Source organism: Aquarana catesbeiana, linkage group LG06 (assembly GCF_042186555.1).
Source record: "Aquarana catesbeiana isolate 2022-GZ linkage group LG06, ASM4218655v1, whole genome shotgun sequence".
NCBI classification, from domain to species: domain Eukaryota; kingdom Metazoa; phylum Chordata; class Amphibia; order Anura; family Ranidae; genus Aquarana; species Aquarana catesbeiana.
The window spans coordinates 15,516,245-15,543,810 of NC_133329.1; the positions used below are offsets into that span (position 1 = coordinate 15,516,245).

The following is a 27,566-nucleotide window of genomic DNA, read 5'->3' on the forward strand; positions in this document are numbered from 1 at the left end:
CGATGGCTCAGCGGAGGGCACCAGAAATGCATTGGAAAGTAGGTTATATGGTTTTCAATGGCATAGCTCACACCAGTGCTTGCAGTTCCAGTGCGTTCCAGTTCCAGAAAAAAAAAAAAAAGTAGAACATGCTGCATTTTTCCTGCACTAAGATAAGATAAAGATAAGCATTGCCATAGCTTTTTTTTAGCCATACTTCCCTTGTGTGTCATAGGAGTGCATTTACTTAGGCTCTCCTGTCACCCAGAATCAGCTGACAGCGGGCCCAAGTCTGCTGTCGGCTGACGTCACAAAGCCGATCCATTCTCTAGAAGGATCCCGACCTTTTTTTGTTGGGATCCACCCAAACGCCCGAGTGACAGCTGACTCCCACCCTCTCTGCTGCCAGTGAGCGCTGAAGGGGGTGAATAGAAAGTGTTGACTCACAGTCCGTGCCCTCTGCTCAGAGATGACCAGGAACTGGGCGATCAAAGGTCATGTGATCTATCAATTCTTAGTCCTAGAGCCGGCAGGGGACAGACGCAGCATCAGACTGAGGCTAACCCTTCTCCAGCCCAAAATGGTTGCCAACACAGGCAGTCTTGTTTTAGGTTACACCATAGGAAAGTCCAATACATTCTCAATATATACATTTTATCTCTACATGGGATTTTCATGCACTTCCAGCCACAAATACAGCTCATATTTGGGATTATTTCACCTTGACTGGCAAATATATACTCAGGGTTTAAATGGAGATTGTATTCTACTCACCTCGAGCGGCGCTTCTCGTCATATGATCGACCGCCGACTTGGACGTGCAGTAAGCCACAAAGCCCGGGACCTTAAAAACAAACGGGGACATTTGGAAATGCTGGCACGTAGGCTGTCCTTTTTTTGGAAGTCATTTGAAGTTTACAGTTTGGAGTTCAGCTCCCATCAGTGTAGGGTGTGTAATAGCAATAAGACATTATTTTTATAAAGTTTGCATATGAATAAGCTGACACCAATTTGGATAATAAAAGTTTTTTGTCATATCTCCTCGCTAGCGTCCTTTATGTATTTAATCTATGCTGAACCCCATAAGGAGCTCCCGTGTTCCTCCACAAAACAGTCATTGATAGTGAGATGCCTAAAAATTTGAGAATTTCCCAAATTTAATGCCCCGTACACACGATGGGACTTTCAGACAAGAAAGCTGTGGATTTTTGTTTGAAGGTTGTTGGCTCCAATTTGCATACACACGGTCACACAAATGTTGGCCAACAATTACAAAACGTAGTGACGTACAAGACGTACGGCGAGCTGATAAAAAGGAAGTTCAATAGTCATACGCCACCCTTTGGGCTCCTTCTGCTAATGTTGTGTTTGGTGAGCATTGATTCCGAGCATGCGTGGACTTTTGTGCATTCGGACTTGTGTACACACGATCGGAAAGTCCGACAACCAGAATTTGTTGGCGGAAAATTTGAGAACCTGCTAGCCAACATTTGTTGGCGGAAAGTCCGCTAGCAAATGTTCGATGGAGCGTACACACGGTCGGACTTTCCGCCAACAAGCTCACATCCAACATTTGTTGTCGGAAAATCCGATCGTGTGTACGGGGCATTAGATATTTTGATCCTGCAGATTTATCCAATCAGCATGCGAATCATTAATGCCCTGATGGCGAAACTGTGTCATTCTCCGCAGATCAGACAAACTGACACGCAAGATATTCAGAAGAATCCAAAATGAGCCAACAGCAAGAATGTTGATTCAATCATCACCAAATATATTAATGTTACTTTATTAAATACTATGTTTATTAAGTGCAAATATTTACACATTGATTTCCACTCTTTGCTAACAAAACTTATTTATCTAAACCTTTTTCTCTTGAGGGCTGAGCACCTTACTTGTAGCACAGATTTTGCACAGATGTCCCTGCACACCTTTTAGGGGCACCTCCTGCAAAAATGTTACCTTTTATTCACATACCAAAAAAAACCAATACAAAATCCCAGAAAAGGAGAGAGAGTTACATAGAGAAGAACCTCTGTGGTTGGAACACAAAGCAGTGACAAGGCTGAATTTGAATGATGATGAGAGTAGAATATCGGCCTCTTGGAAGGATTAGATTGTTGGAGACTTTGTGTCACCACTGAGGGGGGAGCCGTTTATCTGTGGCCATCTCAAGTTCCATAACTTGTTCTAGAACTTTGTGTTGTCACAGACCCAGAAATGGCTAAACCATTCCATGCCATTCTAGGCAAACCATTCCATACCATTCTAGGTAAACCATTCCATACCTTTCTAGGTAAGTAATTTCAAACCACTCTAGGCATACGGTTCCAAATTATTCTAGGTAAATCGTTCCAAACCATTCTAGGTAAATCGTTCCAAACCATTCTAGGCAAACTGTTCCAAACCATTCTAGGCAAACTGTTCCAAACCATTCTAGGCAAACTGTTCCAAACCATTCTAGGCAAACTGTTCCAAACCATTCTAGGCAAACTGTTCCAAACCATTCTAGGCAAACTGTTCCAAACCATTCTAGGCAAACTGTTCCAAACCATTCTAGGCAAACTGTTCCAAACCATTCTAGGCAAACTGTTCCAAACCATTCTAGGCAAACTGTTCCAAACCATTCTAGGCAAACTGTTCCAAACCATTCTAGGCAAACTGTTCCAAACCATTCTAGGCAAACTGTTCCAAACCATTCTAGGCAAACTGTTCCAAACCGTTCTAGGCAAACTGTTCCAAACCGTTCTAGGCAAACTGTTCCAAACCGTTCTAGGCAAACTGTTCCAAACCGTTCTAGGCAAACTGTTCCAAACCGTTCTAGGCAAACTGTTCCAAACCGTTCTAGGCAAACTGTTCCAAATCGTTCTAGGCAAACTGTTCCAAATCGTTCTAGGCAAACTGTTCCAAATCGTTCTAGGCAAACTGTTCCAAATCGTTCTAGGCAAACTGTTCCAAATCGTTCTAGGCAAACTGTTCCAAATCATTCTAGGCAAACTGTTCCAAATCATTCTAGGTAAATGGTTCAATTCCAAACCATTCTAGGTAAACCATTCCAAACCATTCTAGGTCAACCATTCCAAACCAGTCTAGGTAAACTGTTCCATACTATTCTAGGTAAACAATTCTAAAACATTCTAGATAAACCATTTCAAACAAATCTAGGTAAACTGTCCCAAACTATTCTAGCTAAACTATTCCAAACCATTCTAGGTAAGCCATTCCAAACCATTCTAGGTAAACCATTCCAAGACATTCTAGGTAAACTGTTCCAAACCATTCTAGGTAAACTGTCCTAAACCATTCTAGGTAAATGGTTAAATTCCAAACCTTTCTAGGTAAAATAATCCAAACCATTCTAGGTCAACCAGTCCAAACCAATCTAGGTAAACTGTTCCAAACCATTCTAGGTAAACCATTCTAAAACATTCTAGATAAACCATTCCATTCCAAACAAATCTAGGTAAACTGTCCCAAACTATTCTAGCTAAACTATTCCAAACCATTCTAGGTAAACCATTCCAAACCAATTTAGATTTATTTCAGGTACTTATATAGCACCGTCAATGTATGCAGCGCTTTACATATACATTGTACATTCACATCAGTCCCTACTCTCAAGGAGCTTACACTCTAAGGTCCCTAACACACATTCATACATATACTAGAATCCAAAATGATTCTTCTGATTGGATAAATCAATTTAGACAGGATCCAATTAACCTACCAGAATGTCTTTGGAGTGTGGGAGAAAACCGGAGTACCCAGAGGAAACCCACGCAGGCACAGGGAGAACATGCAAACTCCAGGCAGGTAGTGTTGTGGTTGGGATTCGAACCAGCAACCCTTCCTACTGCTAGGCGAAAGTGCTATCCACTACACCACCCCTAATAGATAAACTGTCCCAGACCATTCTAGGTAAACTGTACCAAACCATTCTAGGTAAACCGTTGCAAAAGTGTTTGACTTTCAAATAATTGATGGTACTCCCCTTGAAGGGGTAACTAGTTTGACAACAGATATCTGTTATTCACATTGCACAGCATTAAGTGGAGAAGCAGCCAGGACATCTTGCTGCCACTAGCTGGAGGGATACATCATGCTAGTGTACTGAGCTCCCAACAAAGGGGGAGCGTGGGTTGTCAGCGCCCGGGGCAGGACAAGTAATTTGCTCTGCCCTGACTCGCGAACGTACCTATTTTCAGCTAGCTCCAGTCTGGTTACATGATCCCCTGTGTGAGCCAGCGGTGGCTGCAGGGGAGAGGAGAGCGTGCTTGACAATGACTGGTAAAGCATGGAGTGGTGGCATCACCTATAGGTTGCTATGTCCCATCTGTTGTTGGCGCTCCCTCCTCTCCCCTGCATACATATCTCCCCGGCTCACACAGGGAATAACATGACCAGACAGCCTGAAAATAGGCGTTTACATCTTTTCTACACAGGTTAGCCATCATAGGCATTAGGAGGGGGGATTTTATAATATTACAGTTAATGGAAGCTACATATCTCATATTCACGCTATAATACTTGTTGCAGCACTGTGCAGTTGGGATCAATACCCAGTAGGGTTTTGTATTTAACCTTTTTGAAAATGTTCTATATATATTTATTTTGGTATATATCTATATATTAGAAAAAATTCAAAAAGGTTAAAAAAAATAAAAAAAAACCCTAATGGGTATTGATCCCAACTGCACAGTGCTGCAACAAGTATTATAGCATGAATATGAGATATGTAGCTTCCATTAACTGTAATATTATAAAATAACCCTACTGTTAGTGAGTCCCAATCACCGGTGCTGCCAGAAACCTCAACCTCATTGTTCAAATAAAGCAATTAAATAAAGTACAGAAAATTTCATAAAACAATTCATCAAATACAATAATTCTAAGATAGTTCTGCTGGGTAGTGAATCCAAATCACCAGTGCTGCAAAAACACGCAATTGTGCAAATATATAAATAAACAAACTAGTTCCATATAACAAGCAATAAAAAGCATTCAAAAAACATGGCTATGAATTAACATTTTATTGATAATTATATAAAAATAGGTTGTTTATTTATATATTTGCACAATTGTGTGTTTTTGCAACACTGGTGATTTGGATTCACTGAGAGAGACATTGGGTTTAGAGAGACAGTGGAGCTGAGGGAAAGGGGGAGGCTGAGAGATGACGAGAGAGACTGCTATCCCTACCTTCCATGCCTGTGTCTCCTTTCATCCTTCCAGCGGCTCCCTGGCAGCATGCCTGTCCTCTGGGTCCCCAGTCAGCCTGTTGCCCAGGAAGGAAGTTAGAGCAATCCATGCTCTAGAGTCACGGGAGATTCTGCGCCCGCCTTTTCTCACCTCTTGGGGGGGGGGCGAGGTCAAGGAGGAGGCGGCCGCGGAGGAACTATTCTCCCGACTCCCTGGCTCTCAGGCCATTCTGTCCTCAGCTCGGCCCCTCGCTGGTCACTGCCATGAGAGAGATCCCCCTGCTGCTCGCCCGCACCCCAAGAACTGTTGCTGGACAATGTGGACTTGTCGTAAGTTTAACAGGGGCTTTTATCCCCGTGCTAGACGGTCCACACATGTAACAGCGCCCCTCTAAATTTTGCGCCCGGGGCGGTGGCACCCCCCGCACCCCCCACGCTACGCCACTGGCTCCCAATAAACCACATACCTGGAAAGAAACAAGGGAACACTGAACGACTAGGCTTATAACAATCATGCAAACCTGTACACTCACACAGGCTTCAGGCGTCTTGCAAAGTGTGGACACAGGATTGAAGGTTCCTTCATACACAAGACACTTCAGAACCTTCATACTCCAGGCCCCAATCTGGGATTACCAAACCGAGAGAAAATTAAAACAGAGCTTTCTCTGTTTACAGTCCACAAGCTGGTGCTTTTCAAAATGCACCTTTGAGAATCCAGTGTCATCTCTACTTAAATTCACATAGTGGCGGGATCTCACACCCACACAAATACATGTATATAACTAATCATATGGTAATGTCCAATGCATATAGATGATTGATGTGATCACTTCAACTTTGCTGGGGAGAACAAAGGGAAAGGGGTACTGCACAGAGAACATGGGGAGAGGAGTACAGCCAAGAAAAAACATAGAGAAAGGAGTACTGCCAGGAAATACAGGGAAAGGAGTACTTCTAGGCAGGGCATAGGGAAGAGAATAGTGCTGGGCAGGACGCAGAGAAAGAAGTACTGCTAGGAAAAACATAGAGAAAAGATTATTGCCAGAGAGAACACAGAAAAAGGAGGAGTACTGCCGGGGAGGACATAGGGAAAGGAGTACTGCTGGGGAGAAGGCAAGGAAAAAAAGCATATGCTGGGAAGCACATAGGGAAAGAAGTATTGCTGGAGAGAACACAGATAAAGAAGGACTGTAGAGAATAACACAAGGAAAGGAGTACTGAAAAAGAGGACACAGGTAAAGGAGTACTGTTGGGGAGAAAACAGGGAAAAGAAGTACAGCCAGAGAGAACACATGGAAAGAAGCACTGCCCAGGGGGAGAATAAAGGGAAAGGAGCACTGACAGGAGGAACACAGGGAGAGGAGCACTGCCGGGGAGAATGAAGGGAAAGGAGCACTGCCAGGGAGAAAACATATTTCATTCATATTGTTTTCAATAAAAAGTTTTGTGAAAAAAAAGAAGATGCAGAAGCACAATATGTGCACTGTTTTTAATACCTCATATCTCACTCAGAAAACAAAAAAAAAAAAATTCTGCAGCCGATATATATTTTTATATAGGAGAGGGAAAACTCATACCGTTCTCTGGCTGAAGATGCTGGATACGTTGACGATGTTTCCTTTGGTCTTGGTGAGATGAGGCACTGCCAGATGAGACATATAGAAAAGAGACCTGGAAAAGTACAGATACGTGGGTTATTTTACAATATGCACTCACTTCCTGTTGTGTAAAATGTAAAATTATACAAAATAGTTCAGAGCATAATAAATCCAATCAGCTGGTCTTAGAAAATAATAAATGCCCAGAGATTAATACATTTTACACACTTACAAATGGATACTGTGTCTCTGCAAAGCATGGACAAGGATCCATGCCTTCCAATATTTAAATCATCTCCCACATTACAGTAAAACACCAGCTAGGCACACAGTTAACTCTTTGATCACTCCTGATGTTAACCTCTTCCCAGCCAGTATCATTAGTATAGCGACAGTGCATATTTTTAGCACCGATTACTGTATTAGTGTCACTGGTCCCCAAAAAAGTGTCAGAAGTGTCAGTGTCCAATTTGTTGGCCGCAATATTGCTATTCTGCTAGAAGTCGCTGATCACCGCCAAAAAAAAAAAAAAAAAAAAAAAGTATGGAGGAGCTCAGCTATGAGGAAAGATTAGAGGAACTGAATTTATTCTCTCTTGAGAAGAGGAGATTAAGGGGGGATATGACCATGTATAAATACATAAGTGGTCCATATAGTGAACTATAGTGCTATTCACTTTAAGGTCATCACAGAGGACAAGGGGACACTCTTTACATCTGGAGGAAAAAAGAGATTTAACCTCCAAATACCGAAAGACTTCTTCACAGTAGAGTTAGTGAAAATGTGGAATAGACTCTCTCAAGAGCTGGTTTTGGCCAGTAGATTTAAAAAAAGGCCTGGATGCATTCCTAAATGCACATAATATAACTAGATACTACTATTTATAGGTAAAGTTGATACAAGGAATATCCGAGTGTCTCTTTGGGGATCAAGAAAGATTTTTTTTCCCTCCACTGGAGCAAATTAGATCATGCTTTATTGGAGTTATTTTGCTTTCCTCTGGATCAACTGTGGGTATAGGATAGTGTATATGGAGGTTTTCCTTTTGTGTGTGTTTTATTTTGTTGTTTTTATCTATTCTCTGTTGGTTGAACTGTATGGACTAGTGTCCTTTTTCAACCAGATTAACCATGCAACTATATAACTATGTAACTGAATTGAAAATTTACAACACATTACTGGAAAGTCCCTTTCTGTGTCTGATTGTTTAGTGAAATAGTCATTCTTCCCAACGATAGTGTTTCAGTTATAGTAGGAGTCTGGTAAGCTGAACTGCCTACTGAGCACAAGGATGGTGGAAACCCCTCATAATGGACACAGCTGATTTGTAGATCAGGAACTCTAGGCTCTCAGGACTCCAGAGAGGTTCCATTGCCTCCAGAAGGTCCTTCACAAATAAGTTTATCTCCATTTTGTAGCCCTTTGTAGGGTCCCTCTTGAATTTTAGGCCCTTCAAGTGGCCTTCCTCGGCTCCTCAACCCTGCACAGACTCTCCTTAGCTCTATGAAGCTCTGTGAGGCCTGTTTTGGCTCTACAGCTCTCTGTGGTTCTTATTTTGGCTTTGTGGGCCTTGGTTGGTCCCCCTTTGGCTCTCTCTGGGGTATTAGTAAATATTTGAATCCACATATATGTAATGTTTTTAATGGTCCATACCACCCCTTTACAATATTGAATGAGACCTTCCCCTTACCGCACGTTGGTGTTCATCACACGGTCATAGACTTCCAGTGTGGTGTTCTCCAACGTCCCCATCGCCAGGATCCCCCCACAGTTCACCAGCACATCCAGCTGTCCAAAGTGACTGACTGTCTCCTCTACAATCTGCTGGACAACTTTCTCATCTGTCAGATCTCCAGGGACCAGGAGGGGCTGTGAGGAAAAAAAAGACAAGTTTGATAACCAAGGGTGGTGGTAAAGGACATAGGGGGAGGAGAGATGAGGTGGCATGATTGAGATACATAGAAGGGGTTAGTAATAAATGTAACAAACATTGGACAAAATAAAGGGACAGTAATGTAACACTTACAGAAGAGATGAGGGGACACTAATAAAAAAACAGTAATGAAGGACGCACACATGCAGAGTACATATGACATGTCGTATTACCTTCAGGCCAGAGATCTCTTCGCAACGCTGGGCCGTCTCCTGCAGCTTCTCCTGGTTTCTTCCATTTAGGGTCAGTCGAGCCCCCAGACCAGCAAAATGGATAGCGGTTCCAGCCCCAATCCCAGAGCTGGCTCCGGTCACCACACACACCTTCCCCTGCAGGGATATCACCTGAAAATAGGAACAGAATCAAGAGGGACACAAACCCAGGAACTGCTACAGACAATAACTGCATGTATGACCAGTAGTGTATTTAGGTTTTGTGCTGCCCTAGGCCTGACTAAACTCGTGCACCCCCTAATTTAAATATGACCCCTTCCTGTCAAGGCCACACCCCTTGCTGTTAAAGACCTGCCCTGAAATTTTCGAGTGGGGACACTAGTTCTGAGGGCCTGGGAGGGGGGGGGGGGGGGGGGCAGGCAATGGATTCCCTTAATTTGCATAGATTTCCTCTCGTTTCCTGTTCGGCTATGGGACAGGAAGTGAAGGGAAATCTCTGCAATGGGACAGGGATGCTAAAAAAATAAACTGACAGGGGCTATAACCCTCCCTTACTCTATCCAAAATTTTTTAAAAAAGGTGTTGCCTATAGTTCTAATTTAAGCACAAATTTCTGATAATGTTATGCGGAGGACTAAGAAGATATAACCATACCAATGGTGCAGCAGAAAACATATAACACAGTGAGGAAGGTTTGTGGTCCAGGATGATAGGACAGTCAAAATTAGAAGGACAACAAAACTGATAAGAGGCATGGAGGAGCTCAGCTATGAGGAAAGATGTATAAATACTTAAGGGGGATATGATCTCCATGTATAAATACATAAGGGGGGGGATATGATCTCCATGTATAAATACATAAGGGGGGATATGATCTCCATGTATAAATACATAAGGGGGGATATGATCTCCATGTATAAATACATAAGGGGGGATATGATCTCCATGTATAAATACATAAGGGGGGATATGATCTCCATGTATAAATACATAAGGGGGGATATGATCTCCATGTATAAATACATAAGGGGGGATATGATCTCCATGTATAAATACATAAGGGGGATATGATCTCCATGTATAAATACATAAGGGGGATATGATCTCCATGTATAAATACATAAGGGGGGATATGATCTCCATGTATAAATACATAAGGGGGGATATGATCTCCATGTATAAATACATAAGGGGGGATATGATCTCCATGTATAAATACATAAGGGGGGATAAGATCTCCATGTATAAATACATAAGGGGGGATAATATCTCCATGTATAAATACATAAGGGGGGATATGATCTCCATGTATAAATACATAAGGGGGGATATGATCTCCATGTATAAATACATAAGGGGGGATATGATCTCCATGTATAAATACATGAAGGGGGGATATGATCACCATGTATAAATACATAAGGGGGGATATGATCACCATGTATAAATACATAAGGGGGGATATGATCACCATGTATAAATACATAAGGGGGGGTACGATCACCATGTATAAATATATAAGGGGGGATATGATCACCATGTATAAATACATAAGGGGGGATATGATCACCATGTATAAATATATAAGGGGTCCATATAGTGAACTTGGTGTTGAGTTATTCACTGGTCATCACAGAGGACAAGGGGACACTCTTTACGTCTAGAGGAAAAAAGATTTAATCTCCAAATACTGAAAGGTTTCTTCACAGTAAGAGCTGTGAAAATGTGGAATAGACTCCCTCCAGAGGTGGATCTGGCCAGCTCAGTAGATTGCTTTAAGAAAGGCCTGGATTCTTTCCTAAATGTACAGAATATAACTGGGTACTGACATTTATAGGTAAAGTTGATCCAAGGAAAATCTGATTGCCTCTCGGGGGATCAGGAAGACATTTTTTCCCCTGCTGTAGCAAATTGGATCATGCTCTGCTGGGGTTTTTCGCCTTCCTCTGGATCAACTGTGAGTGAAGGATTGTGTATATGGGAATGTTTTTTTTTTTGGTTAAACTAGATGGACTTGTGTCTATTTTTTTAGCCTTACTAACTATGTAACTATGTGACCTAGTAATGTACATCACACTTCAGAGTATAAAGATATCAATATATCACCCACCCCCCACCTGTGCTGCAGCCACCATGAATTCCAACTTCCCTCTTCTTTGTTTTAGGGTGACATACTACAGTCCTAATGACACATGCCACACTGACATACACCGTACATTCACACACCGTACATTCACACACCGTACATCCACACACCGTACATCCACACACTGCTCACCTGTTCCTGCTGTGTAGCCATGTCTTCTCCAGTCCAGGTCAGAACTGTATTGGCACTCAGCACTGACCGGCGGAGCTTTTACCTGCTTGACTGCTGAAAGATGAAAGAATGCAGAAGTTCAGGATGGACATTATTTTTTTTTTTTTAATTGCTTTCTCGGGGCGCTTTCTGTGAGTGAAAAGCCGGAGAACCTGTCTGGGAAGTCTCTGCTGGAAGCTGCAAACTTGCATCTGGACACAGCTATCATTTATTATATTAATCTTCTCAAATTTAGGAGCAGTAATAATAATAATAATAATCATAAAAATAAATGCAAAAAACTTACAGGAAAGACCAAATCCTACATCCTATGCAGTAGTGATGAGTGGCTGGGCTCGGGTTGACTTTGCGGGGGGTTCGTTGAACACGCTATGAAGGCAGGAAAAGGTGAACTTTAATTCAAACCAGAGTGAAGCCAAAGGTGGGAAATTCTTGTAAACTAATTCTGGCCATTTTTAAGGCTAATAGGCAAAAGATTGTCAAACAAAGGTCATGGGGAGCTGGGCACTGCCATAGTGGACATGTTCCAGCCTAAAAAATTATAATTTTAGTAACCGTTGAACGAGAGAAAGACCCTCCATTTTATATGACTTTAGCAGTAAAGCGCCACTATGTTTAGGAGGTGCGTTTTGGCCCCTAGCGGGGTGTTTTTAACCCTGCTAGTGGCCTAAGAAAGGGTTAAAAGCGCCCGTGTCGTGGTGCTGCCGAAACGCTTTGCAGGCGCTTCGGCAGCGCTGCCCATTCATCTTTGGGGCGGTTTGGGAGGGGTGTATACAGCGCTCCCAAACTGCCCCAAAGATATTTTTGGTAAAAAAAAAATAAAAAAAATACCAATAAGCGCATATTGATTGTTTGTGCAAAAGTTATAGTGTCTATATAGGCGATGGCTGCACGGGACAAAGAGAGAGGAATGGGCGTTGTTTTAAGAGCTGAAGTTTGCCGCCATTCCATGGGCAGACGCAATTTTAAAGTGTGACATGTTGTTAGGTTTCTATTTAATATCTACCCCAAACTCGCTCATCCACGTCTTTACGGACCTTGCTTTGTGCACTGGTCCAAATCATTTGGTGGAGGGGGGATTATGGTGTAGGGGGTTGTTATTCAGGGGTTGGGTCTGGCCCTTTAGTTCCAGTGAAGGGAACTCCTAAGGCATGGGTCTTCAAACTATGGCCCTCCAGTTGTTCAGGAGCTACATTTCCCATCATGCCTAGTCATGTCTGAATGTCAGAGTTTTACAATGCCTCATGGGATGTGTAGTTCTGCAACAGCTGGAGGGCCGTAGTTTGTGACCTACCTACCTGACATGCACTGACCTACCTACCTGACATGCACTGACCTACCTACCTGACATGCACTGACCTACCTACCTGACACACATTGACCTACCATCCTGACACGCACTGACCTACCTAACATACACTGACCTGACACCCACTGACCTACCTACCTGACACACTGACCTACCTACCTGACACACACTGACCTATCTGACATGCACTGACCTGCCTGATACCCACTGACCTACCTATCTGACATGCACTGACCTACTTGACACACACTGACCTACCTACCTGACACACACTGACATGCACTGACCTACCTGACACCCACTGACCTACCCACCTGACATGCATTGACCTACCTGACATACACTGACCTACCTACCTGACATGCACTGACCTACCTACCTGACACACACTGGCCTACCTGACACCCACTGACCTACCTACCTGACATGCACTGACCTACCTGACATACACTGACCTACCTGACATACACACACTGACCTACCTGACAGACTTCACAGGTCCTGCAGCAGCAGCTCAGCCATGGTGTGCGAGGCAGCCAGAGAAGAGGAGGAAAACCCCCGTCCTAGCGCCGATCAATGTGGCGCGACGGCCGCATTGTATTTCCCGCCTTCTGGAGCCTGCAGCACCTATAATGGATGTCACACGTCCCGCGGTCCCGCCCAGTGGGAAGTTTATCAAAAGCGCTGCAGGCTCCAGAAGGCGGGACCTGCTATGTGACTCGGCCGCACTCGGCAGTGCTCAGGATCAGATTGGTCCCCGCTCAGCGGCGGCGCTTGGGGCTAATAATAGAACAGTGCCCACCCAAGACCCGGGCTTTTTGGGGACCCACTCAGGGCTTCAGCCACTGTCAGCCCCCCTGCTAATGCCACTGCTGCTCCCAAAATGCCCTGCCCATTGGAATGAATGGGCAGCGCTGCCGAAGCGTCTGCAAACACGAGCGCTTTCAACCCTTACTTCGGCCGCTAGCGGGGGGTTAAAAAGCACAGCTAAAATGACAGTAAAGCACCCCCACCCCAGTGTGAAAGTACCCTTCAGGCCGGGTTCACACTGGTACGACACAACAGTCGTATCACTTTGGATCTGACTTTGCCCTGCGACTTGAAGTCCCACATGTGTCCGACTTCAATGAACAGGGATCCGACTTTGATCCTCGAAAATACCAGGTACCGTGTCTGGTATCAATCTTTAGAGGAAAGTCCATGCCAAATTAAAAAAAAAAAAAAAAACAGCATGGGTTCCCCCTCCAAGAGCATACCAGGCCATTCGGTCTGGTATGCAGTTTAAGGGGAAACCCCACGCTGAAAGAATGGCATGGGGTCCCCCCAAAATTCATACCAAACCCTTATCCGAGCAGACAGCCTGGCAAGTTAGGAAAGGGGGTGGGGACGAGCAAGCGCCCCCCCTCCACCTCCTGAACCATACCAGGCTGCATGCCCTGGTGAGGACAAGGGTCTCTTCCCGACAACCCTGGTCATTGGTTGCCGGGGTCTGTGGGCAGGGAGCTTATCGGAATCAGAAAGCCCCCTTTAACAAGGGGGCCCCCAAATTCCGGCCCCACACCCTATGTGAATGAGTATGGGGTACATTATATGACTACCTATTCACCTAAAAAAAAGTGTCAAAAATAAAACACATTACACATTTTTTTAACCGCTTCAGCCCCGGAAGATTTTACCCCCTTCCTGACCAGAGCATTTTTTACAATTTGGCACTGCGTCGTTTTAACTGACAATTGTGCAGTCATGCAAAATTTGCATCCTTTTTTTCCCAGAAATAGAGCTTTCTTTTGGTGGCATTTGATCACCTCTGCGGTTTTTATTTTTTGCGCTATAAACAACAAAAAAAGCGACAATTTTGAAAAAAAAAAAACCTATATTTTTTACTATAACAAATATCCAACATGTGTTTTAAAAAACACATTTCTTCATCAGTTTATGCCGATATATAGTCTTCTACATATTTTTGGTAAAAATCGCAATAAGCGCATATTGATTGGTTTGTGCAAAAGTTATAGCATCTACAAACTATGGGAAAGATTTATGGCATTTTTCTTTTACTAGTAATGGCGGTGATCTATGATTTTTAGCGGTATTGCGACATTGCGGTGGACAGATCGGACACTTTTGACACATTTTTGGGACCATTGACAATTATACAGTGATCAGAGCTATAAAAATGCACTGATTACTGTATAAATGTCACTGGCAGGGAAGGGGTTAACACTAGGGGGCGATCAAGGTGTTAAATGTGTGCTCAGTGTTTTCTAACTATATGGGGATAGGAGAAAGAGAGGAGACATATTGCTTTTCCTACTTACTAGGAACAAACAATATGTCTCCTCTCCTCTGACAGCACAGGGATTTGTGCGTTTACACACTTGTAACATCGGTGGTTGGTTTAGCTTCAAGGTAGAGCTTACCAGTGAGCTGAGTCCACGCCAGATACGCAGTTTTAAGGGCATGTAGGCCCACTTTTATTAAAGAAAGAAAATGTCCGATAACAGAAGTGTTGCCCACACAGGGGTTTCAGCTTTCCACAGCAACAATGTAAGTTCAATCAAAAATACCAAGCCACCTGGCTCTCTTTAGCAGCACTGCTGCTCAGACTTATGCTTCAGCCCTCTCGGCTCTATAACAGAGTTCCTGTACACCCAGTACCTCAGCACTCTTTTTCAGCTTCCTTTTCCAGCCCACAGGCTTGGACCCTCTGTCTACTCTGACAGACCTGTGCAGACATGCACTCTTCTCCCTTGCTTGCCTGGACTCCTCGGGAGGGTGGAGCCCAGAACTATGGTCAGGAGTCTACAAATAGCCCAACACACACCTGACCAGTCAATATGCTGGTGGATCTCAAAATCTGGACCCAGGACTGGGGATTTCATCCCACCTAAGACACTATGGAATCTCCAAACTACAGAGCCCCATGACTGAATACCAAAACCTGGAGAAAGCTGCGAAAGCAGTTTTCTCCAGTCCACATTTATGCTCTGTAGCCTTGCACCAAGCAAATGTGCATATTCTGTGTCCACTTTAACCCCATTTTCATAGTGACAGGGACTCTCACTATTACATATCTCCCCCCTTTGTTTCGATCCGGAGGGAGGAACACCAGCACCCGTCATGGTTGGGACACCTCTGTGCTGGCTGTCAGCCACGTAGGCCCAACCCATTTTTTCGTGTGCGCTTCCAGGTACGTCCCACCCTGGATCTTAACAGGGTCCTACATTTTCCTATACTCAGCCTTCTCCCTCTGTCTTTGGGGTTCCTGAGCTCACATTTCTTTTCTGTTGGCCCCCTGCCTTTCCTGCTACTTCCTTCCAACTCAGTTTCCTGATTCTGTAGAGAACCTCCTCCAGACACTACGCCTGATGAATAACCGCCTTTTCCCTCACTGGTACCCGTTTTCCCCATCACAATAGGTCTCTTGGGTTTACCAACTCTTTTGCCTCCCCGCTTCAAGTTTCCTGGTTTCCCCAAAACCTCTCTCAGCATTACTGTTCTGAGACTGTAGGGGGCCTATTTTTATGGTGTTTATAACGGGACCCCTCCTCTTATTTCTGGTACCTGACTCAGCAGTCACTAATTGTTTACCAGGTTTACCTGTACCTTTGGACACCACATTATAATGTACCATTAACACATTACTTGGTTCATCATTGACAGACATTTTCAAACCAACATTACACCTCTCAATGTTGCACATGTCACCAATGCCTTTTTTTTCAGCATTTGCTAGGGCAGAGTCTGCAGAGGGCACACATACCGGAGGGCCGCCATCACCCACGGGAACCTCACAGGATGTCACCTCCCCTGGGTTCACCCACTCTGCAGACAGCTGTCCTACCCCTTGACCTTTAATACCACCTGGATTTCTATCCAAAACCGGAACAGGCGAGCTCTCATCTGATCCGCGTACCAACCTTATTGCACTTTTTACCCATTTCCCTGTCTCAGGGACCATATCAGGTTTGTCACATAAACCTATTATTGGACTGGTGACCCCAGTCTCTTTAACCACCTCTGTCTGAGCTCCGGTCAGGATTTCTGCTGTTTTCTGGTTCCATCTCACGTGGTTTGTCCACCGGTGCAGTATACGCGCCCTTCACCGACAACGGACCAGCACCACCCTGGACCATAGCCGCAGAAATGCTTCCCATCGGGCTGTTAGGAGGTGAAACCTCAGACATTTTGGACTCATTTTTAATTTCTCCAAAGCATCTCCCATATACCATTTTTTCAGGAATTAACCCAGCAGCATATCCAGAAGCAACTTTTAACAAGAGTAATACATTCAAGAATAAACCATTCCTGTCTTGTTCTCCTTTGTTCTGTACAGCCTGCCATTTAGTGCTCCACCTAGTGGTACTCCACAGTACCAGGCCGTCCGACTGTGGAGGAGACACCCCAATATAGATTGGCTGTACATCCCAAAGTTTAAGCATCTCCTTTAATGCTTTGGTTACAGACCAGACCCTTAATCCCAGACCCAAGTCCTTTCTGGGGACTTTCATTACATTGGGAATGCAGACAGTCTCATTTGCTGAGACTTGAGAAGTTGCAATTATCAAAACATCCTGGCAGCTGGAGGTAACCACAGCCTGGTGCTCACCCAGAGCGCTGCCAGGTGCTGGACTCATACCCAACTTCTCAGGCTCAGTGTCAGTGAACTGCTCCAGAACATTACCAGTGACAACGTCACTTTGACACTCCATGTCAACCTTAGTTTTTTGGGTCACGGACAATGTCTCTGCTGTGCGCTCACCCTTATTTGGTTCATCCTGCTCATGAGGGTTAACCTCTGCAGCAGCCACTGCGCACTCCGGTACAAGCTGTTCTGCAGTTCCTCCTGCTGGCACAGGAGAAACTTTGTCCACCTTATTTTTGTGCATAAAAACCTTATCTATCATGGAGATAAGATTTTTACCCCAACTATCCCAATCCATTGTTTGTGCGCTCCATTCACCTGTACTCCTCAGAACAGATTCATCCGCCCAAGGGGACACATAACAGATGGGCTCAGGCTCATTACACAAATCATTGCGAATCATGTCAGACTGTGGTAATACGTGTTTTAACACAGCAGGTTGCAATATACCATATTCACCACCTTGCTCGGCTGGCGCTTCATAAACCTCACACCCCTTTGCATTTTTCACAGGTTGTGTTAACCCACCATTTACCTGCACATTTTTAGTACTAGCAGCTTGTACTAACACATTACTGTACCATTACACGCTACAGTTCCACACTGTCCCACCAGAGTGACATCGCAGTTGTCCAGGGCAACCTCCGACTCCAATACATGAAGTTCCCTGGAGATTTCTGGGGACAACTGTGCTATCTTACCACCCGTTGCTACAGGCAACGGCCCATTTGTGATAACTTTTGCTCTGAAAGAACCTGGGGTTTTCCCAACCGCAACAAACTTTTCATTAACAGTAACACTTACAGCACTTTTAGCTTTTGCAGGCTGTCCTAGCCTAGGGAAAAGTCATTCTCAAATGCACATTCAGTGGCCCCACTAACTGGGGTCAGTCTCACATCATCAGGGACAGTCTTGTAACCAGTCCTTTTATACATGAAATCAGCAGTTCCAGCCATCACTTCATTAAAGTCAGTCTTACCCACCGCAGTAGTTGGGGTCACCATCTTCATTTGAGTACGTTGTCTTATGAACCAATCCTCTGCTGCACTTTTACTGGCCAACTCCCCCTGGTGGCCACGGGATGAAACTACAGCAGGCATCTCCCACTGTTTAGCACCACCTGCCGACACAACAGGAAACTCCTTGTTGCTAGGGGTGACTGCAAACATATTTTCACAGGAATCTGGGCCAGCAGATAAAGACTTTTTCTCAGCAATATTATCTCCAGCTGAATTCCAGAACCTAGGACAAGAAAACATGCCACGCCCCAGCTGGCTACATTCCAGGCATGGTACTGGACGACTTTTTCCCAGAGCGCTTCTCTCCTGGCGATTCCCAGCTGGCTGGAACGCACAAGCCTCTTTGCGGGGATGCTGAGCCAAATCTCCTCTGCAGCTCCTCCTGTCCGGCACCACTTTCACTCTCGTCGCCATGGGAGATCGCACTCTCCCAGCAGAACTTTGCTGGCTCTCTCCAACATGATGTATCGGCTTCTCCTGAAGCCACTTGCCATGATCCTGGTTAGACATACCCCATGGTACACAGACAGCCCGACTGGCTTCCTCTCTGTTGCTATGGGCAACCACTCTTGGTCTCAGCCTTTGATCAGCCTTTCTCTTTGTAATTAGCATGGGCTTCTCTCTGCTGGATCCTGACACATTGACATTTTTCACAATAGCTACTGTTTTAACAGCAGCAGCGTTGCCAGGGGCAACAACACCCCTCTTCCAGTTATGGACATCCAGCCGCTCTCCCCTTACACTGAGGGTTGGCTTTCTTTCCTCTGTAGCTTGGTTCAGCGCTGCCAGGTGCCGCTTGCACCAGTCCACAGCCGATTCAAACACTGGTGGACTTTCCATATTCGCAGTCACTCCACTGCACTTTTGCGGCCTCCAGCAAAAAATGAAGCACTGTCACTTTAGAGCAAGTTGCTTTTCACTTCATGCAAGCTTTCCTCACCTTCACAGTGCACACACAGATTGTGCTGTCTCATGCACACAAACACAGTTCATAGCAGAAAAAAAAAATTGACTTTTCATTCACAGGTACACCACCTGCAACATGCAATGCCTTTTGCCTGGCTGTACTTCCACACACAGCCAATAGTTACTGACTTGAACTCACTGTGGAGCAAGGACCCGGATTTCACCGTCTGTTGTCCGCATTCTCCACCACTTGTAACATCGGGGGTTGGTTTAGCTTAAAGGTAGAGCTTACCAGTGAGCTGAGTCCACGCCAGATACGCAGTTTTAAGGGCTTGTAGGCCCACTTTTATTAAAGAAAGAAAATGTCCGATAACAGAAGTGTTGCCCACACAGGGGTTTCAGCTTTCCACAGCAACAATGTAAGTTCAATCCAAGATACCAAGCCACCTGGCTCTCTTTAGCAGCACTGCTGCTCAGACTTATGCTTCAGCCCTCTAGGCTCTATAACAGTTCCTGTACACCCAGTAACCCAGTACCTCAGCACTCTTTTCCAGCTTCCTTTTCCAGCCCACAGGCTTGGACCCTCTGTCTACTCTGACAGACCTGTGCAGACATGCACACTTCTCCCTTGCTTGCCTTGACTCCTCGGGAGGGTGGAGCCCAGAACTATGGTCAGGTGTCTACAAATAGCCCAACACACACCTGACCAGTCAATATGCTGATGGATCTCAAAATCTGGACCCAGGACTGGGGATTTCATCCCACCTAAGACACTATGGAATCTCCAAACTACAGAGCCTCATGACCGAATACCAAAACCTGGAGAAAGCTGCGAAAGCAGTTTTCTCCAGTCAACATTTATGCTCTGTAGCCTTGCACCAAGCAAATGTGCATATTCTGTGTCCACTTTAACCCCATTTTCATAGTGACAGGGACTCTCACTATTACAACACACAAATCCCTGTGCTGGTGCTTGTGCATGCAATTGCGCGTGGCTTGCGGCGATCGTGGCCGTCAGCCACGCGCCCTCTGGTGGCCAGAAAGGGGAAGGACGTACCCGTACGGGGTTTCGCCCAGGAGAGCCATTCTACCGCAGTATATCTGCGTGAGCCGGTTGGGAACCAGTTAAAGTAATTTACTAAGGCAGCTCCATTGTCTCTTCCGATCTCTTCTCCCCTTTCTGGCTCTTCTGCCTCCTCCGCTGATGTCTTCTGCCTCTGACAGTTCTTCTCCCCTCTCCGGGTCTTCGCTGATATCTTCCAGCACTCTCTGGTTCTTCTCCCTCTGTCCGTCGTCTTTTCCACTATCTTCTCGCTGTTTTGCTGGGTCTTCTCCGCTATCTTCTCCCTCTGTTCTTCCTCCGATGTTGACTCAACGCTCTCTCCCCCTCTAATGCTGGGTGCGCGGTGGGCCACTACTTATATTGGCATGGGGCAGGGTCACCGGGTGATGTTATCTGGAGGACCCGCCCCTTATGAAGTCACCGTCCAAGGCATGATGGCCTCCCGTGACCCTGCCCCATCTACCCCATACTCATTCACGTAGGGTGGGGGGCGGAATCTGGGGGCCCCCTTATTAAAGGGGGCTTCCAGATTCCGATAACCTCCCCGCCCGCAATCCCCAGCAAACAACGTGCAGGGTTGTCTGGAAGAGGCCCTTGTCCTCATCAACACAGGGCAAGGTGCTTTGAGGTGGAGGGGCGCAGGGCCCCCCCTGCCCCCAAAGCACCCACCACCCATGTTGAGGGCATGTGGCACTTGCTCGTCCCCACCCCCTTTCCTGACCTTCTGGGCTGTGTGCTCGGATAAGGGTCTGGTATGGATTTTGGGGCGTGGGGGTTCCCCTTAAAACCCATATCAGATTGAAGGGCCTGGTATGCTCTCTTCAAACAAAGGGTTAAATGTGTGCCTAACTATGTTTACTGTGTGTGCTTCTTTTACTAAGGGATGTGTCGGCTTTTTTGCTTTGCAGGGAAACAAAACCCGGTACACACGCTGCTGTCAGAAGAGGGCTCTGTGTTGTTTACATTCTGCAAGAGCCATTGTTTTTATAAAACTTCTCAGAGTTTACATTTTTTTTTTTTATATGTAGCAGCACCCCCGTATGGGCAGCTGAAAGTTGTGGTCCACCCTTCCCCCTACCCAGCCTTGGAGACACTGAACAGTCTATATGTTTGTTTTGTTATTTTATTGAGGGATTCCCAGTGTAGATCTCTCTCTCTCTCTCTCTCTCTCTCTCTCTCTCTCTCATCCTAAATGCGTTCTTGAAGGGATCTGTCCTGCACCCGAGTCCCAGATCCAAGGTCACCCCTCCCCACAATGGGGAGCACCCTCAAAGGCCCCAACAGCCTAGTACTCCATCCTCCCAACAACTCCTCCCTAGCTGGGCTGACCCTGGGTATATCAAGGAGGCCTGCCCCCTGCCAGTCCTAGTTGGGGATTGGTCAGGGCTTCCTGAGACACCCTAGACAGCTCCACCTTTCTTCCCTTTCTCTGTTCTAGAATCCTCTAGAAGCCAGAGGGAGGTAACAGAGAAGTGATGCTATCTGTGAGTCACCAGCCTACTCTGAGCCACTCCCAGCCCACACAGATCAAAACAAACAGGCCTACCTGCACTTACCAAAAATCTTACCTCTAGCACCTACCTAAGTAGAGGGTGCAACATATAACTAAACTAAGAAAAGTTTTCAAGAACTGATGTCTCGTTACACAATGTTCACCTTTCAGCCCATCATTCTCTCTAGCTGTTCATATCATTACACAGGAAAATGTAGTAAAACAGATGTTTTATTAAGCAAAATCAGTGTGCTTTGTGTCATATAAAAAACATCAAGTCACAAGTGGAATTTATAAGTTATTTGCTTTATAGAGGGAGAGAGAAAGGAGACAGAGACAGTATATTAGGTGTAGAGAAGGTGATATGTCCCTTTTTAATGTAGGTTTATCATCTGCCAGTGGCGCCGGGGGGTTGCTAAGGGGGGCTGGACCCCCCCGAGTGGGCCCCCAAAAAGCCCTGGTTCTCTGGCATTCACAATTCTATTATCAGCCCCGACTCCGAGTGCGGCCGAGTGACATAGCAGGTCCCGCCTTCTGGAGCCTGCAGCACCTATGATGGACGTCCCACTGGTCCAATGTCGGGACCGGGGGATGTGTGATGTCCATCATAGGCACTGCAGGCACCAGAAGGCGGGAATTACAATGCGGCCGCGACGAGCGCTACGAGATCCTCGCTCGGGTGGACAGCTCTCCTCTGCTGTCTCTGGCTGCCTGCCTGCGGTCTACTGGGATGGGCGCACCGCACACTACGGCTGAGCTGTAGGAGGAGGTCACCTGAAGTCTGACGTGTAATGTTCAGGTAGGTCAGTGCATGTCAGTGTGTGTCAGGTAGGTCAGTGTGGGTCAGTGTAATGGTCAGTGTGTGTCAGGTAGGTCAGTGTAATGGTTAATGTGGGTCAGGTAGTTCAGTGTAATGGTCAGTGTGGGTCGGGTAGGTCAGTGTGGGTCAGGTAGGTCAGTGAAATGGTCAGTGTGGGTCGGGTAGGTCAGTGTGGGTCAGTGTAATAGTCAGTGTGTGTCAGGTAGGTCACTGTGGGTCAAGTAAGTCAGTTTTTAGTGGTCAACATTGATGGGCACTGGCAAGCCAGCAACGCCCCTGTCATCTGCACAAATCAAACCAGTGCACAAAGCAAGGTCTATAAAGACAAGGATGAGTGAGTTTGGGGTGGAGGAACACGACTGGCATGCACAAAGTCCTGACCTCAACCCGAAAGAACACCTTTGGGATGAATTAGAGTGGAGACTGTGAGCCAGGCCTTCTCGTCCAACATCAGTGCCTGACCTCACAAATGCTCTTCTAGAGACACACTCCTAAACCTTGTGGACGGCCTTCCCAGAAGAGTTGAAGATGTTATAGCTGAAAAGGGAAGGCCAACTCAATATTGAACCCTACGAACTAAGACAGGGATCAAGGATGCCATTAAAGTTCATGTGCGTGTAAAGGCAGGCGTCACAATACTTTTGACAATATAGTGTATTTTATCCCAATTATTATCCATATCAAAATCTCTGTGTACCCTACTGGGAGTGATATACCCGACACCCTTATTTAACTGTAAATACTTGGACATTTCTGAAATCATTTTATATCCTGCAAAGGATCCAACATTTCAATTCGATATAGACATTAGATATAATGTTGGTTCCAAGACATTCGTAAACAAATAATCCTCATAGAATTAAACATTCCCTGACTTGGTTCCTACCAGTCGACCAGAATTGTGTTTTCTCAGCACATATGCAAGGGGTTCCACTGCAACATTAAAAATCAAAGGTGAAAGTGGACATCAACTTTAAATTTGAGTAGATCTGATGCAGGTTCCTCAAACCTTGCAAGTAGTTACCCTTGAAATTAAATATTGTCAAGGTTTCTATAATTTGATCCCATTGAACTCTGTCAAATGCCTTCTTGGCATCCGCTTAGAAGACCAGCTTTTCCCTTTTCTAGGCTTACTATATTCCCCAGATCTTTTTCATGACAAAAGTAATCATTTACCACCAGGAGTTGTCGAATTCCAATGAGGAGCACCGTGGCCTATATCCTGTTTGGTTCTCTTTTATGGGGTCTCCATTCATACTCCTTAGACACTTTGTCATGACAAGCATCAAAAATTTTAAATCCTCCCATTAAAAGAGAATCGTATAACTTTGAAATCGGGGAGCTATTGTTGGATGCATATTTTTTTTACACATGTAATAAATAGAAATCTATGAACTAACTTTGATCTGATTCCTCATCACTAACCATGGACAGGAGTAAATGAAGATAAGAGTCACAGAGGTTCTGCAGAATTCAGACTGATATGTGGCAGACATGGATTGTTATAAAGAAAAATGAATAATGTATTGATTGAATATATAAGTCCAGGATGCTCTGTGAGATCATGATTTTCTCTGTTATCTGTGGATTCATCATGGACTCATGACACGTTCACCACCATCCACGAGCAATGTCTCTCCAGTGATAAAAGACGCTGCATCTGATGCCAGGAAAGCAATTGTCCGGGCAACTTCCTCCACTCTGCCAGGCCGCCCCAGGGCATGCGTTTTCTGTGTGCACTTCAGGAGCTGAAATAAGAGAGGAGGAGCTGAGAGATCAATGCCAAGACATGGAGAGAGAAGAAGCTGAGAGATCAATGCCAAGACATGGAAAGAGATGAAGCTGAGAGATCAGTGCTAAGACATGGAGAGGTAAGAAGCAGAGAGATCAATGTCAAGATATGGGGAGAGAAGCAGCTGAGAGATCAGTGCCAAGACATGAGGAGAGAAGAAGCTGAGAGATTAATGCCAAGACATGGAGAGAGAGGAAGCTGGGAGATCAATGTCCAGACATGGAAAGAGAAGAAGCAGAGAAATCAATGCCAAGACATGGAAAGAGAAGAAACCAAGAGATCAATGCCAAGACATGGAGAGAGAAGAAGCTGAGAGATCAATGCCAAGACATGGAAAGAGATGAAGCTGAGAGATCAGTGCTAAGACGTGGAGAGGCAAGAAGCAGAAAGATCAATGCCAAGATATTGGGAGAGAATGAGCTTAGAGATCAATGCCAAGACATGGAGAGAGAAGAAGCTGAGAGATCAATGCCAAGACATGGAAAGAGATGAAGCTGAGAGATCAGTGCTAAGACGTGGAGAGGCAAGAAGCAGAAAGATCAATGCCAAGATATTGGGAGAGAATGAGCTTAGAGATTAATGCCAAGACATGGAGAGAGAAGAAGCTGAGAGATCAATGCCAAGACATGGAGAGAGAAGACGCTGCGAGATCAATGCCAAGACATGGAGAGAGAAGAAGCTGGGAGATCAATGCCAAGACATGGAGAGAGAAGACGCTGAGAGATCAATGCCAAGACATGGAGAGAGAAGAAGCTGGGAGATCAATGCCATGACATGGAGAGAGAAGACGCTGAGAGATCAATGCCAAGACATGGAGAGAAGAAGCTGAGAGATCAATGCCAAGACATGGAGAGAAAAGAAGCTGGGAGATCAATGCCAAGACATGGAGAGAGAAGACGCTGAGAGATCAATGCCAAGACATGGAGAGAGAAGAAGCTGGGAGATCAATGCCAAGACATGGAGAGAGAAGACGCTGAGAGATCAATGCCAAGACATGGAGAGAGAAGAAGCTGAGAGATCAATGCCAAGACATGGAGAGGGAAGAAGCAGAAAGATCAATGCCAAGCTAGGGGGAGAGGGAAGAAGCAGAAAGATCAATGCCAAGAAATAGAGAGAGAAGAAGCTGAGAGATCAATGATAGGACATGGTGAAAGAAGAAGCAGAGAGATCAGTGCCAAGACATGGAGAGAGAAGAAGCTGAGAAATCAATGCCAAGAAATGGAAAGAGAAGAAGCTGGGAGATCAATGCTAAGACATGGAAAGAGATGAGGCTGAGAGATCAGTGCTAAGACATGGAGAGGTAAGAAGCAGAGATCAATGCCAAGATATGGGGAGAGAAGCAGCTGAGAGATTAATGCCAAGACATGGAGAGAGAAGAAGCTGAGAGATCAATGCCAAGACATGGAGAGAGAAGAAGCTGGGAGATCAATGCCAAGACATGGAGAGAGAAGAAGCTGGGAGATCAATGCCAAGCCATGTAGATAGAAGAAGCTGAGAGATCAATGTCCAGACATGGAGAGAGAAGAAGCTGGGAGATCAATGTCCAGACATGGAGAGAGAAGAAGCTGAGAGATCAATGCCAAGCCATGGAAAGAAAAGAAGCTGGGAGATCAATACTAAGACATGGAGAGGGAAGAAGCTGAGAGATCAATGCCAAGATATGGGGAGAGAAGAAGCTGAGAGATCAATGGCAGGTCATGGTGAAAGAAGAAGCAGAGAGATCAGTGCCAAGACACAAGGAAAGAAGGAGCCGCGAGATCTATGCCAAGACATGAAGAGTGGTGCAGATGAAAGATTTATTCCAAGACATGAGGAGAGTTGGGAGTGAGAGATCATTATCCAGACATGAGGAGAGAATGAACTCAGAGAATCAATGCCAATATTTACAATGTCACCAAAGACATTTGTTTTTTTAACAGCCAGTACAGTAATTGCCAGAAATATTGGCAAGGGCAGAGAGACTGGAAGAAAAACATTCTTTGTTTGGACATACTGTATCTCTTAGGATTAACATCTTCAAGTGGTTAAAACTGAACCCCAGGCAAACAGCTAAATACTCAGATTCAATATATCTATAGAAATCGATTTTTTTCTTGCTCTGCAGCTCTATAATCCTTGAATATATTTTTTGTTTAAATACAATCAGTGTAACTCTCTATATTTGACCTGGGTTTAGCCTCTTGCTCTTCCTATATAGCAGAGCTCAGACTGGGGGAGGCATAAGGAGCCAATCAGGTGTACTACAATGCTCAGGAAGATCATGCTCAGAGATGAGTTCATCAGTCTGCTGCTCTTCCCTTCACTTTCCAGTCGCAGTCGGGGGGACGACAAGATCTGTAAATGTCACTGAACTGTAGAAGAGAAAACTACAGACCCCCTTCTCCACCAAACAGGGCTGGGCTATGTGACGAAGCTGTGTAAAGCTCAGAACTGTAGGGACAAAAATACATATCCCTTATTAGGCAAAAACAGGCCCCGTTATGTATGTCATCTGTGTACTTGGTGGTTTGCCTGGAGCACCCCTAATACTTGTCTGAGCCCCCTCTCAATCAAGTGATGTCCACAAGAGCCTCGGCTCTCTGGAGACTCTCACTCCTGATTGGCTGAGAAAGCGGCGGGTGCTAGGAAAGGAAGGGGTGGGGCAGAGCCACGGCTCAGTGTGTGAATGGACAGGCAGGAGTGCGCCTGCTAGGGTGGTGCCCCATAGCAAGCTGCTTGCACTAGGGGCAGGAGGGAGGAGCCAGGAGCTCCGGCAGGGGATGAAAGAAGAGGAGGATTGGGGCTGCTCTGTGCAAAACCATTACACAGAGCAGGTAAGTATAACATGTTTGTTATTTAAAAAAACAAAAACAAAAAAAAAAACAAGACTTTAATATCACTTTAACGATGAAGGCTCCGGGGGCATTATTTGGCCTCAGATGAGACCTTTACATCTAGAATGTCCTGGTTGAATTTTGCTGAGCCCTTTGTTGAGGCATTTGGGGGTACACTAGAAATGAAAATATGTTTGTGACCAAAGTTTCAAAAATACTATATTAAAACATAAGGGACCCTTGTCTATATCTGAACCCAGTGGTCGCTGGTGTTTTTTTTTTTCTTTGGGGGGGGCAGCAAACAACCACCTCCCCACTCCATCAGTGGCGGTGGGTGACAGGCAGCGTGGTGCAGCGGCTCCGTGTCCTCTCCTCCATGGTGGCTTCCATCTCCTCCCCTCCTCTTCCTAGGTGTCCAATCGCCTGTCCTTTCAGCCAATCAGGTGACTGGTGTCAAAACCGGCTTCCTGATTGGCCAGGAGGAGGATCAATATTCATTCGCT

At 45.3% G+C, this 27,566-nt stretch overlaps 2 protein-coding genes across 6 annotated transcripts in view; both read right to left on the reverse strand.

Annotated features, from left to right (window-relative positions):
- LOC141148171 (3-oxoacyl-[acyl-carrier-protein] reductase FabG-like) overlaps window positions 1-17,586 on the reverse strand; it is a 59,118-nt gene extending 41,532 nt beyond the window's left edge. The window contains exons 1-7 of one of the 5 annotated variants that reach the window (XM_073635362.1): window positions 17,477-17,579; window positions 11,491-11,573; window positions 11,166-11,258; window positions 8,888-9,058; window positions 8,472-8,650; window positions 6,761-6,854; window positions 754-823 (exon numbers count right to left, since the gene is read on the reverse strand). In XM_073635362.1, coding sequence (XP_073491463.1) covers window positions 754-823; window positions 6,761-6,854; window positions 8,472-8,650; window positions 8,888-9,058; window positions 11,166-11,186 — 535 coding nt within the window. In that variant the 5' untranslated portion in view covers window positions 11,187-11,258; window positions 11,491-11,573; window positions 17,477-17,579. Of the gene's footprint in view, window positions 1-753; window positions 824-6,760; window positions 6,855-8,471; window positions 8,651-8,887; window positions 9,059-11,165; window positions 11,436-11,490; window positions 11,574-17,476 lie in introns of those variants that run through there. The other 4 variants (XM_073635361.1, XM_073635363.1, XM_073635360.1 and 1 more) reach the window with 4 other exon arrangements.
- A 4,318-nt stretch (window positions 17,587-21,904) lies between these two features.
- The window catches only part of LOC141147861 (3-oxoacyl-[acyl-carrier-protein] reductase FabG-like), a 28,318-nt gene continuing 22,656 nt past the window's right edge, over window positions 21,905-27,566 (reverse strand). The window contains exon 8 of the mRNA XM_073635029.1: window positions 21,905-24,206. Within this exon, the coding sequence (XP_073491130.1) occupies window positions 24,051-24,206 (156 nt within the window). The 3' untranslated portion in view covers window positions 21,905-24,050. The remainder of the gene's footprint in view (window positions 24,207-27,566) is intronic.